The sequence below is a fragment of the Sceloporus occidentalis genome, unplaced genomic scaffold, assembly GCF_023333645.1.
Source record: "Sceloporus occidentalis isolate IW3139 unplaced genomic scaffold, rSceOcc1.0.p SCAF_67, whole genome shotgun sequence".
Taxonomy (NCBI): domain Eukaryota; kingdom Metazoa; phylum Chordata; class Lepidosauria; order Squamata; family Phrynosomatidae; genus Sceloporus; species Sceloporus occidentalis.
This window is the reverse complement of record NW_028317047.1, coordinates 259,397-272,705: the sequence shown is the minus strand read 5'-3', so window position 1 is coordinate 272,705 and position 13,309 is coordinate 259,397. Positions and strand designations below refer to the sequence as shown.

Sequence of the window (13,309 nt, the reverse complement as noted above, 5' to 3'; positions counted from 1 at the left end):
TGATCCTAGAGAAGCAATTGTCGCTGCCCATTGATCTGGGAAGGGTTAAAAGGAAATTTCTAAACAATTCCAGTCCATCATTCTACAAGGGGAAAGTTTCCTGTCCTTCCAGGAGTGGATGTCCCAGCAAATTCACCCCAAGGTCAGAATGTGCAATGCTCAGAGAAATTGCAAAAAACCCAAGAGTTATATCTCAGACTCTACAGGTCTCAGTTTGCATGTGAAATGTTAACGTTCATGACAGTACAATTAGAAAAAGAGTGAACAAGTATGGTTTGTGTGGAAGGGTTGCCAGAAGAAAGCTTCTTCTCTTTAAAAAGAAAATGGCAGCACCGCTTAGGTTTGCAAATCTGCATATGAACAAACCACAAGACTTCAGGAACAATGTTCTTTGGACAGACGAGACCAAAGTGGAGATGTTTGACCATAATGCGCAGTGCCCTGTTTGGTGAAAACCATACACGGCATATAAGCACAGACACCTCATACCAACTGTCAAGCATGGTGGTGGAGGGATATGGACTTGTTTTGTAGCCACAGGACCTGTGAACCTTGCAGTCATTGAGTCGACCATGAACTCCTCTGTATACCAAAGTACTCTAAAGTCAAGTGTGAGGTCATCTGTCTGACAGCTAAAGCTTGCCCGAAATTTGGTCATGCAACAGGACAATGGTCCCAAGTACACCAGCAAATCTACAACAGAATGTCTGAAAAAGAAAAGAATCAAGGTTTCAATGGCCCAGTCATTTCCTGCTTTTATGGATTGTGTGCAAAGGATGAAAATCCACTGTGTGTTTAGAGATTATATTCTTATAATTATTATTTTAACAGCTTCAGTTCACATTTAAATATGTTTGTTGTTAGTGAATGCATTTTTATATGCCCCCATAGGTACTCTCTTTTAAAGTCACTCAGTAGAATAATTCTTCTAATGGGGCAGGTTTTTTTTCTGCTCAGCGGTAACAGAGTCCATTATCAAAATCACCTCCATGCACCTCAAATCCCAAATTGCCACAGTCGATTAACACAAAATCATGCAAATTAACATCCTAGAAATCCAAAAAATAAATGCTGCTTATTTTGAATGCCGAATAGTCATTTTTAGTCTTGGGAAACTTTGAAGAGGAACATATTTTTGAACTGCAGGGTACAGAATATGTTCAATCTGTAGTCTATTTCTAATCCATAATTTAAGATAAATCTAATAGCACGTCAAATCTAGATATGAAAACTTGATTCAGAACAGCATAATAATTTCCATGAAAATATCAATAACTACAGCTTTTCTTAAGGGCGTATTAAGGAGGTATAATTCCAAACAGGCATTGATCATTGCTTTGGTATAATAAACCTGTTCTTTCAAATTCTCAGATGCTCGCAACCTATAGGTAAGTTAAGAAAATCTAAAACTGTTCATTAAAAGTGCTATAACACAACACATATTGACACACATATAGTGCCTCGAAATCCCCACTTAAGGGGAAAGTTGAGTCAAATATGAGCTGTTGGGTGACCTGTGGAAATAACAACTTCAATGACTGCTGCAAGAATATAATTAAACCTGATATTTATGCAAAATAACACTACCTTTGTACTAAACTTTTTTTTTTCTGTTTACAATAGTACTGGCGACTGATAACCTATTTCCTATTTGTATTATAGGTGGACGTGATAGTAGCGTTGGGAGGACTTGGTGGCCGCTTCGACCAGACTATGGCTTCGGTAGAGACACTCTATCATGCTGTTGATATAGTCCCTAGTCCAGTAATCACTATACAGGATTCTTCCCTTATCTACCTCCTGCAGCCAGTAAGTGCAAAATAGTAATACATTTGCATAGTTCATAACTATGTTTCATCTTGTGTCATACAGAAAGTATATGATGTTAAAGGAGGCACCTACCATATTAGTAGTGCCACCATAGCAGTGGTTTAGATGTGTCCATTCTATCTATAAATGATCCCTTACTAAAAATGTGCTATGCCTTCTCCAGATTCCAACTAATGCTAATGTAATAGACTAACTCTAAATAATATTGGTCAGAAGTTATCAACGTAAACTACAGAAAAAAAGACAATGCTTTTTAAAAGTAAGAAAATCTACTAAAGCTTTGTTGTTGGGCACAGCCATAATGTGAACAAAAGTAGTTGTGTATGATAAAAAATGGCCAGTGCTTAGTCGAGAGTGAGCAAAGGGTGGGCGGGGCTACCATTAAGCCACACCCCTTTGACTAGAAAAAGGAAGCTCATGCCTTTTATTTTTTTTTTAATTGCATTTAGGAATTTCTGAATTTTCCCATGTGAGAACAAGTGTTCTAGTAATACATTTGGGGAGAAAATAGAGCTGCAGGTGTCTACTTTAAACAAAAGATGATAATGTGCTGCTTTATCCAATTGCTTACATGGATAGGTTCCAATATTATCTTTTCTCTAATACTCTGTATTGATTCTTTCCATTTATGAATTTCTTGTGTTTGGACCAGCCTTCTAAAATCTGAATCTTCCTTTTTGAAGCTCATCGTTATTTTAAACTCAATCCCTGATGCCCACTTAACATACTCCAGAAAAGTGATAATTAAGCTCTGACAACTAAAAAAGAATAATGTAGGGTTTTCTTTATGAAAAATAAGACGTCATTAGTACCTGCATATATGTATGTGATGATAAGGGAGGCAATTAACCAAGAACACCTGAAGGTTAATAAATAATGAAGCTAGTTAGGAAATGCACAAATTTGGTAAGCCGTATTTCAATTAATAGAATAGCTGCAAATTTTCACAAATGTGTTTATAGAATTTTCGAAAAAGTGAGTCTTAAAGTTGATACCTTTTACTTGACCAAAAGCTGTGTAACTGTCATGTCTCCATTAAACAAGGTTATTCATATAATTAATCTATGCGCCTGAACCGTGTTAGGATGTTAGACAACACTGTCTCACATATGGTTAGTCCATTGACTTGAAAGTCATTGCCATGCTTTGTTGTGAATGCAGACCTAGCACTATTATCTTAATCTGCTTCCAAGTATGATGATGAAAAGAGACTTAAAGAGCAAGCTGTAACTTTCACAAAGACAATTCTGATTGTAAAGGGTTTCCGAAACTTTTAATTGGTTTCGAAGCGACTTGGTAAACTGCCTCATTTTAAACATAGAATTCAATGTTTATATGAATGTAACTTGATTGAAACCTTGAGGGAAGTGTCTACTGGTGCCTGACGAAACCACACAGAGTAGAATTTCTGCGCATTTGGCAAATTTTGCATGACCTAAGTTGTGATGTGAGTCGCTAAGTAGTTTATCTACAATTAATTACATAAGTTTGTTGAAATGTGAAAACTGAATCAGATACTGGCTGCTATGACACTGTCCTAGTGCATGAAATACAAACTCATTGGTTTACGGTGAAAATATGGACATATTCATGTTTATTTCATTTATTTCATGGAAGCTTGGTTTTGTTACCCAACTTTGCAGATAATGTAGGAAATGCAAACATTTTTGTGCAGGCGTTCATCTAGAAGGTATGAAGTTTAAGCTGCTGTAAAATGAATTCTGCATTTCCAGTCATACTGTTTGATTTAATTGCCCTCCCCTCTCCTGTCTAAATAGTTTTAAAACAGTGCACCTTGTGCATCATCCATTACAGCGAGGTGAAAATGTTCCAATGGATGTTGTATGTTAATGCATTTCAAATTATTTTGCCAGTGGGTTGTTTGTTTCCATGAATATTAATCTCTTTCCAGTTGTATGACAAGTATGTATTTCCGTTTCAAAATCCTTCACAAAATGCTAAAAAAAGTTCTCTGAAGATACATGGTTTAGATTTTTTTTGCTGCATAACCAGATTGTATTTTTGGGGCGTTCAGGCAAGTGGAAAGTGGAAAGGCATTTTTGTAGCAGGCAATTTACTAGGTTTGGCTCAGAAGCACATTGAATCACCAATGGTTGCTAGGTCTCCAGGACTGCTTTGAGAAGTTCTGAAATAAGTTTTATGTTACATTTTGTGGAAATAGGATTCTATAATGGGCATCTTGCCCATGTAAAATATAAAATTTATAACTACTACTATCCATACATCAGCCTTGCAAAATGCGAACAATGTAATTTAGCTCATGCCACTACTATAAATAATATTTAAGTGGAAGACTTAAGGGCAAGAAAAACAAACTTTACTGTGCCAGTGTGTACATATCCACAATTTCCATGTTCAACCAACTTTTTGTGTGAATTTCGCAATGTGAGAGAGAGAGAGCACCACAACTGAATTAAGCTTTTGTTCTGTACATTTCTTAGTAAATCTTAAGAAACCTAAATAGTTGGAAAATGAAATAAATAATTTATTTGTGAACATAAATATCACTACCATATTAACTCATAGGAAAACATTATCAAATCTGCATACTGATTATAATATGGTCTATAATAATATAGATATTTTCTTAACAGGAAAAAAAGAACTCTTTAAAGGCATGAACGAGTTTAAAACCTGGGACAAATTAGAATTAAGTAACAGAGAGACGGTAATTAAGGACTTTTCCTGAATATCCGTGCACGGTGGCAGGTACACATCTGTAGGATAAGTTAAGAAAATGGTTCGGTGCAACCACATAGCATCTTTAAACTACAAGTTTCTTCCAAATATGTTTATCATGTTAAACATGGCCTCTATAAATAGCTCCAGGTCTCGCATACATACTTTCTCATTTTCTGGTACTCTGCTTCTCAGGAAGCAGAAACATTAGCTTCTGTACACTGAGCATAAATTATATTTTATCTGTGATTTTTATGGCAGTTTGTAATACAAGGTAATAGGATTTATGACCAAGAAATGAGAAGATGTCCAAGAGGTAATGAGGCATGGATTTTACATTATACAGAATTGAATTTAGCTTTCCCCACACAAGCTCCTAATACAGAGATGTGGGAGTTGACTTGACTCTAGTTGTACTTAAAAGTATAAGCTTTTATAAATTTTGGCTTATGAATGACAGCTACTTTAATTATTTCCCATGTCTGGGGTGTTATTAGGGGAAATATGAGTGGCAAAGAAGTGTATAAAACTGATCATAATATGATATAAAAAGCCATTAACTTTGAATACCACAATTTTTATAGCATGCACATTAAGAGAACAAAGCTGTGATCCAAAGTGATTTCATTGTTAGCCACATCTAACCATTATCATCTTAATAGATAATATAATGTCATGATTATAATATATAATACATACCGTATTTGCTCGATTATAAGACGAGGTTTTTTTCGGAGCAAATGCTCTGAAAAATACCCCTCGTCTTATAATCGAGGTCGTCTTATAATCAGACCTCAAATAGGTCTGACTATGAGACGACTAAGATCCAGATCCCCCGCAGCTGCAGGGGACCTGGATCCTCCTGTCTCCCCCCCCCCACTTACCGGTACTTCTGAGTCCCCGCAACTCTGATCTCTGACAGTCAGGGAAGGTCTGCGCGATGGACGCAGACAACCCCCGCTGCTAGCCACATCGCCTTCCGGCTGCAGCAGAAGTGCGTGGGATCTACACGCTGCCCCGGCTACATGACAGGGAAGTCAGAAGAACCGGTAAGTTGGGGGGGGGCGGGGGAGTGTTAAATGGGGGGCATAAGGCATTTCTGGAGGCAGAGTGCTCTGTGAAATGCCTTTTAACCCCCTTAATGCATATCATGGGGCACAGTGGCAAATAGTGGGTTAAAAGGCATATCATGGGGCACAGTGGCATATAGGGGGTATAAGGAATTTCTGGGGCAGATGTGCATAACTGGGGAGCAGGTTGGAAAATAGAAGGAAATAAAACCAAAATATTTTACTCAATCACAGCTTTTATTTAAAAAAAAAATAGTTTAGATGAATTAACATTTACTGGTAAAACTTTTTTCCTATAGGGTCGTCTTATATTCAGGCTTTTTCTTTTTTTTCCTAAATTAATATTCAGATTTGGGGGGTCGTCTTATAATCAGGGTCGTCTTATAATCGAGCAAATACAGTATATAGTGCGCATTTTAATTGACTGCAAGATTCAGTTATGTACATAAATCACATTGTCAACAACTGAACAACAGTGATCTAGTTGGAGCCAGGGACATTGCTAGGTCTCCAAAGGATCTGGGGCTAGAGCCCTCGGCAGATTTGATAAAAGTGGAATAAAGAAGCTCACATGCTTGCATGGGCATATAAAGGATATAGTAAATTTGCTGTCCCCTCAAATTAACTCAACACATAGCCATTAACGTCTAATCCTTGGCAACAAAAGTGAGTACACCCCTCAGTGGAAATGTCCAAACTGGGCCCAATTAGCCATTTTCCCAGTGTCATGTGACTTGTTAGTGTTACAAGGTCTCAGGTGTGAATGGGGAGCAGGTGTGTTAAATTTGGTGTTATCACTCTCACACTCTCTCATATTGGTCACTGGAAGTTCAACGTCACCTCATGGTCCGATAGGATCAAGATAAACTTATTTGGTTCAGATGGTGTCAAGTGTGTGTGGCGTCAACCAGATGAGGAGTACAAAGACAAATGTGTCTTGCATACACTCAAGCATGGTGGTGAGAGTGTCATGGTCTGGGCCTGCATTAGTGCTGCCAGCACTGGGGAGCTACAGTTCATTGAGGGAACCATGAATGCCAACATGTACTGTGACGTACTGAAGCAGAGCATGATCCCCCTCCTTTGGAGACTGGGCCGCAGGGCAGTATTCCAACATGATAACTTCCCCAAACACACATCCAAGATGACCACTGCTTTGCCAAAGAAGCTGAGGGTAAAGGTGATGGACTGGCCAAGGATGTCTCCAGACCTAAACCCTATTGAGCATCTGTGGGGGATCCTCAAACAGAAGGTGGGGAGCCCAAGGTCTCTAACATCCACCAGCTCCGTGATGTCGTCATGGAGTGGAAGAGGACTCCAGTGGCAACCTGTGAAGCTCTGGTAAACTCCATGCCCAAGAGGGATAAGGCAGCCACACAAAATATTGACACTTTGGGACCAATTTGGGCTTTAGGGTTGTACTCACTTTTGCTGCCATGGTTTAGACATTAATGGCTGTGTGTTGAGTTATTTTGAGGAGACAGCAAATTTACACTGTTATACAGGCTGTACACTCACTACTTTACATTGTAGCAGAGTGTAATTTCTTCAGTGTTGTCACATGAAAAAATATAATAAAATATTTTCAAAAATGTGAGGGGTTACTCACTTTTGTGAGATACTGTATATAATATAATGAATGAGCAATAAATACATATTAAGGATTTATATGATGCCAAGTAAATGTATATGTTAGGCTTTATAGAAATATCTAAATTATGTAAATTATGCGAAAGAGTGAAATCCATAAATACACTTTGTATATGATCCACTGGGCAGTAAATACATAAGCTTTGTATATGATACCAATGAGCAGTGAACGCATAAACTTTGTATATGATGCCAACGAGCCATCTTTGCCCCCAAACAACATGTCTATGAGAACTTACCACATCTTTGGAGACTTAATAAGCAGCTCCTAAACGTGTGTGTGTGGGGGGTATAAAATATGCAACTTTTGAAGCTCAAGGCTAAATTCTTCTGACTTGGGGCTTTAGCCCAGTTAGTCCATCAATGACTGGAGACCTAATTGTATTATGTGAGTTATTAATATGAATAATATTAATCGAATGAATTCAGTTTACCCAGCAGCCTCGGAATTTACTGTCAAGCCTTCTGCTTATCCACTTTACAAAAGTGTAGTTGGCAGCTTGAATAGCTTTCCATTAAAAGTGATAAGGGCAAGAATGTTTATAGCAGGGGTGTCCAAGTTTTTTCTGCAGTAGGCCACTTCATCAGAATTGTATATGTGTGAGGGCCGCACTCATTTTTCACTGAGAGAAAATATGGCCTTTAATAAGATATCCAGATTAAAATAAAGTAAATGACACAAAACCTTTACTTTTCCTCTCACTGATTTCTGGGATTTCTGGGCCTACAAATTCAGGATTCTGGATAAGTAAAAATAAAATAGTTCTATTTATTTTAGGGATGCACTAAAACGAAAATTCTGGACCAAAACCAAAAATTCAGGGTTCACTTAGCCGAAACTGAAAGTGAACCCCCACACACCAAAATTGTACAAAAAAATTATATATTATGATTAACAGCAATCTCAGGCATACCCAGATTCCAGCATGTACTGGTTGGCTGGGCATTGTATTTTTTGTCCAATTTAAGTGTGTAACCACACTTTTATTAAAAGTAACACAACAATATGACTTGGCATGATAGGAGTGTGATTGCTAACAGCAAACACACTCTTTTTATACCCAGGCAACCAGTGAATGCTGGAACCTAGGCATGATGGGACTGTGATTGCTGTTAGCTGTTAGCAATCACACTCCTATCATCCCAAGTCAGCCAATACGTGCTGGTACAGGGTGGCTGTAAGTGCAGACCCCATACTGCTGGCAGCATCAATACACAAGGGGGGCAGCTAGCCAGGTTTCAGCATGTACTGGCTGACTTGGCATGATAGGAGTGTGATTGCTAACAGCAATCACGGTCCCATCATGCCTAGGTTCCAGCACTTACACATCCATGCTATCACACACACACAAATTAATTCATTCACAGATTCATTCCCTCAATCAGACATACTCATTCACACAACCTCCCCCACCCCCTTACCTGCTCTACAGCTCTCGACGCCGCTCACAGACTTCAGCAGGGGGCGCGGCCTCCCTCGTTCTCCCCACAGAGGAAGCAGGACTGAAGCAGAGAATGGACCCTCCCACAAGTAAGCAGCAGGGCTCTTGTGATCCTGGCTGCCGGTCTCACGCGGGCCGCACCTCAACCATGTTGAACGCCCCTGGTTTATGGTATACACAACTGGTTTAGCATACATCTATCCTGAAAATATGTCTCGGTGGGATAATAGAGAATACAAGTGTTGTAAAGGTGCCAAAATTTCACCAGTTTTCACAATTGGTGATGAGGGCAGGAATGTTCTCTGTAACTTTAACTCTGTATCAAAAGTTGCATAAAGAGATGCTCAAGTTTGTTTTTTTTATTATAGCTATAACTTCAGTGCATTTGATTGCATTAGAAAATGATACTGTCTCAATTTCCTCCTTCCCAGTATGCGCCTACTTAAGCAGGCAGTGTCATTTAGTGTTCTACCCACACATGCACTGTTCAGTCGGCTTTATTCTCATATATATGAGAAACTGGTGGGAGTTTAAATTGCATACATCCAATAAAAATGAACACCTGCATTAATTTGCCTTTGGTAAAACATGCAAAAAGGACTAAAATGTGCATTATACATGACAGGAGCTAGAGTGTTTCTTTAAATTAAAACATATCAACTAAACTCCTATAAACTTTGGATCAGCTCCAAAGGAAGTGTATTCCAGCTCTATTTAAACTTTTTTTTTTTTTTTTTAACACTGTTACCTAGATGCTCTTCATAGCTAAGATCTTCCATTCTGTCATCTGAACCATGTTATATGTTACATTAAGCTGGTTGTGTTGTTTTATTTATCCTTAACGTTATTCTCAATCCGGATCGACACATTTGTTTTTGTTCTTGGAGGCACACATTTTTTTCCATTTATTACCCTGGTCTGCAGATTTCATGACAATAAGCACTATTTTACACCTTGAACACCTGCTAACATCTTTTGCTTGCAAACTCCTTATATTAACACACTCTAACATTCTACACTCATGCTAATACCATACACTAACACACACATATTACACTCTCTGCTGACATACACACTCATGCCATACTCATACCATACTGTAACATACACAACACCATACACACTATCACCACACTCATACACCCGCATACACTATTTACTAACAACATTCACACAAACACACACACACTGGCTAATGCTATACATATATAAAGATACACACTTTAACACTATGCACAAACACTTACTCTGGCACTACAATACAGTAGACATACTGACCCTGGCATTTTCTATTTACACACACACACACATACCGACTCTAGCACTATACATAAACACACATGTACACTGATTGACACTACAGTATACACACAAAGTCACAGACTAGCTGCAGCACAATACATATACAGTACACGCATACACACTGTCGCTGACACTATAGTATACACATGAACTGAACTGGTCATGCATAATGCATAATTCAACCTCCCAGCAGTCCCACTGTCCTGGGTAGAAGCCCCACTGTCCCACTCTTGCTACCAGTGGGGTTCGAGAGCTGTTGGGAAGATCCTCTAATCTCCCAACAGGCCTAGGGAACTGTAAAACCAATTAAAGTCTGCCCTGTTGAAGCAAGACCTCCATTGTAATGACCACCTTGCGACCTTGGGTAAGGTGGGTATGTGGCCATGCCGCTAACCCTAACTACTTCTGGACCTAGACTAACCCCTCCCCATCTCTTGCCAAACACCCCAAAACATATGTTGTACACCCATGCGCTATTGGCTGACCAATAGTACCAGTACGTAAAGGAAAACGTGCATGGTTTTTAATTATTGTATATCAAAACCTATCATTGAAGCAACACCCCCTCAACCCATCCCTCCACACTCAGCCCACTCCTCCATATATTAAACATACAATCTCCTAAGCATCAGTTTTAAACAGACTTATTTTACCCATACCTGTAAGAGTTCAAGTTAAATAAGTTCTTGCCGTGATAGAGAAAAAATCATTTTTTGTCATTTTAAAGTTGGAAAGAAACATAACTCTATTGTTGCTCGTATATTCAGAACACATTGCACATTGTTCCATATTAAAAAGACAGCTGTTCACTAAAGCTTTAAATTACTTTGTGTAAATAGGTAGAAATCTGCATGAAGATGCAAACGTCTGATTAACTTTAGAATAGCGTTACATCTTCACTGACAGGATCCCTCTTATGTTCTGTCATATTCTGTGACACAGAGCAATGCAAGATACAGCTAATGTAGCTTCATTTATAATTCCCTACTGTTCAGCAATTACATTCATTACAAAATGATATGGTGGGTGCCATTTTAATAAGAGCCCTCTCCATTCTCTCCAAACACATTAGCCCGACAGTAAGTCTTCGTGAAATACAAATTTCAAAGTAGAAATCGGAGTTCTGGCAGTGACTAGAACAGACGCATGTATTAAATATTTAACTCTTTATTTAAAAATATATATATATATATATATATAAACTATGCTCTGTCAGAACTTGTTCTTTACTAGAAATATAATAACAGGATTCCCAATGTACCTCAACAAGGGATCAAATCTGTAATACTTTTTTTTTAGTTAGACTATGTTTCACATGCTACCCTCTTCATTTTCTTTTATTTTTAATGAATACTGGCACAGTATTTAAAACAGACTTCTTCTTTTGTATTTTTGCTTCTTTTCTTTTGTCGATTTTGACCAGTTGTACAATAGATGAGGTGAAGAATCCATAGCAACACAATAAACCTTGTAAACCAGCAATACATTTTTCTTCTGGAGCACAAAGTTTAATACCTATGTAACATAGACGGCCAACACGCAACACAAAAATCTACTAAAATAGGAACATTTTATCAGATAAATGGCAAATATGGTTTCAGAAGTTACTAACAGAAGTTACTTGAAGAGAAACTATTATGTCATTAGTAAGCTTTTAGCATGCCTAAATTTAATTTGTTTAATGTTATTGTTTAGGCAATATATAGTTTAAGCAGTCCCCTCATGTAAGCCAAGGCAGCATTATTTAATGAATTTACTCTCACCCACCCTTACAAAGATTGTCTGAACAGGTCAACAACATCTGCATCCTAGCAATATAGGAGAGAGAATGCAATGGTAGGAATAATCATGCAGTATAGAGAAGTAATATGATAAGGGAGCGACAGGTCGCTTTTTAGTGAATAAATCATTGTTTTTTTGTTGCATATAAAGTTCGAAATAATGTTTTCATAAAAGATTTCCTTAAATGGAATATGAGTATCAATATATAGGAGGACATTTCAAACCTTCAGCAAGGGTGGGACATAAGGATAAAATTGGTTTGGGTCCAATGGTCTTTAACCTAAAGATATATTGGGACACCAAATATTTCTATCAACTAGGTTACATTTAGGTTACATTTTAAAGCATCACATGAAGCGTGTTAGCTTTATTCCTTATAAGATAGTCTTGACTGTAGTTTTTAAAATATTATAACAATATATGCAATGGTTAGTATGTTGGATTTCGGAGCGGAGTATGATTAATTTGTTGACTCAGTGAAGACATGATTCCACTTTAAACATAAAGTCTGAGGTGTTTAATGAGTTTAAAAAGACATGATTTGCAATCATTAACTTTAATCCTCTATCACCAGTATGTATTTATACTATATGACCAAAATATGTGGATACGGCTCATGATTATTGAGCTTAGGTTTTTTAGACACACTCATTGCTAAAAAGGTGACAGTAGGATGGACCGCGAAGAAGAGCTTAGTGACTTTAAAGCTGGCATAGAGTGACATCTTTGCCATAAGTCAGTGGACATTCTGCCCTGTTAGATCTGTTCCAGTGGAAGCATCAAAGAGCTCAGTCTTAAAAATGTAGACAACACCCACAAACATAGTACCATCACTCACTACAGAGTTCCAAATAGAACTAGCCCTGGCACTAGTTTATGGGAAAACCCTTTTCTGTTGCAGCATGACTGTCCTGCTGAGCACAAAGTACATGGTTGGTGTAGAGGGGCTCAAGTTGCCTGCGCCTTTACCTGACCTTTACCCCATTGGAGACGTTTGGGATGAATTGGAAAGCAGGTTGTGAGCCGGGCATTCTCGTTTCCTGTTTTTTAAATTATGAATTTTATTGATATACTTTTTTAATTGAGGATTCTTTTGGAGTCTTTAGAGATAACAGGGATCTTATAATCACATGGTCCCCATCATTGTCATCATTGGTGTTGATATAATTATTTACTTTTTATTTTATTATAATGTTTGTTTTTCTCTCTTCGAGAGATCCCCTTTGTAGTTGATCCCACAGTGGTCAAAGAAGCAGAACTATGCAAGGCTAAGAGTTTAGGCATTCAAGCTGTATAAGTATATCTGGTTCTCGCACCAACCACTGTTACACTTGATCAATCAACTTGTGTAAAAGGGGTTGCTGCATGTGAAAAACACGTGTACAGTCAATATCTGCAGGCAGTTACTATAACATTTTGTGCAGATATGTACTTATTTACTAGGGCAGATGCATATCTATGTTTTAAAATGTATTGGTTGACAGATTTAACTTAGGGATAGCAAGGTCTTAGAGGTCAACCATTTGTCTTGAT

At 37.9% G+C, this 13,309-nt stretch overlaps 1 protein-coding gene across 1 annotated transcript in view; it reads left to right on the top strand.

The window, feature by feature from the left end:
* Positions 1 to 13,309, top strand: part of LOC149286599 (thiamine pyrophosphokinase 1-like) — a 161,478-nt gene that overhangs the window by 58,255 nt on the left and 89,914 nt on the right. The window contains exon 5 of the mRNA XM_089493821.1: positions 1,663 to 1,809. Coding sequence (XP_089349947.1) covers positions 1,663 to 1,809 — 147 coding nt within the window. The remainder of the gene's footprint in view (positions 1 to 1,662; positions 1,810 to 13,309) is intronic.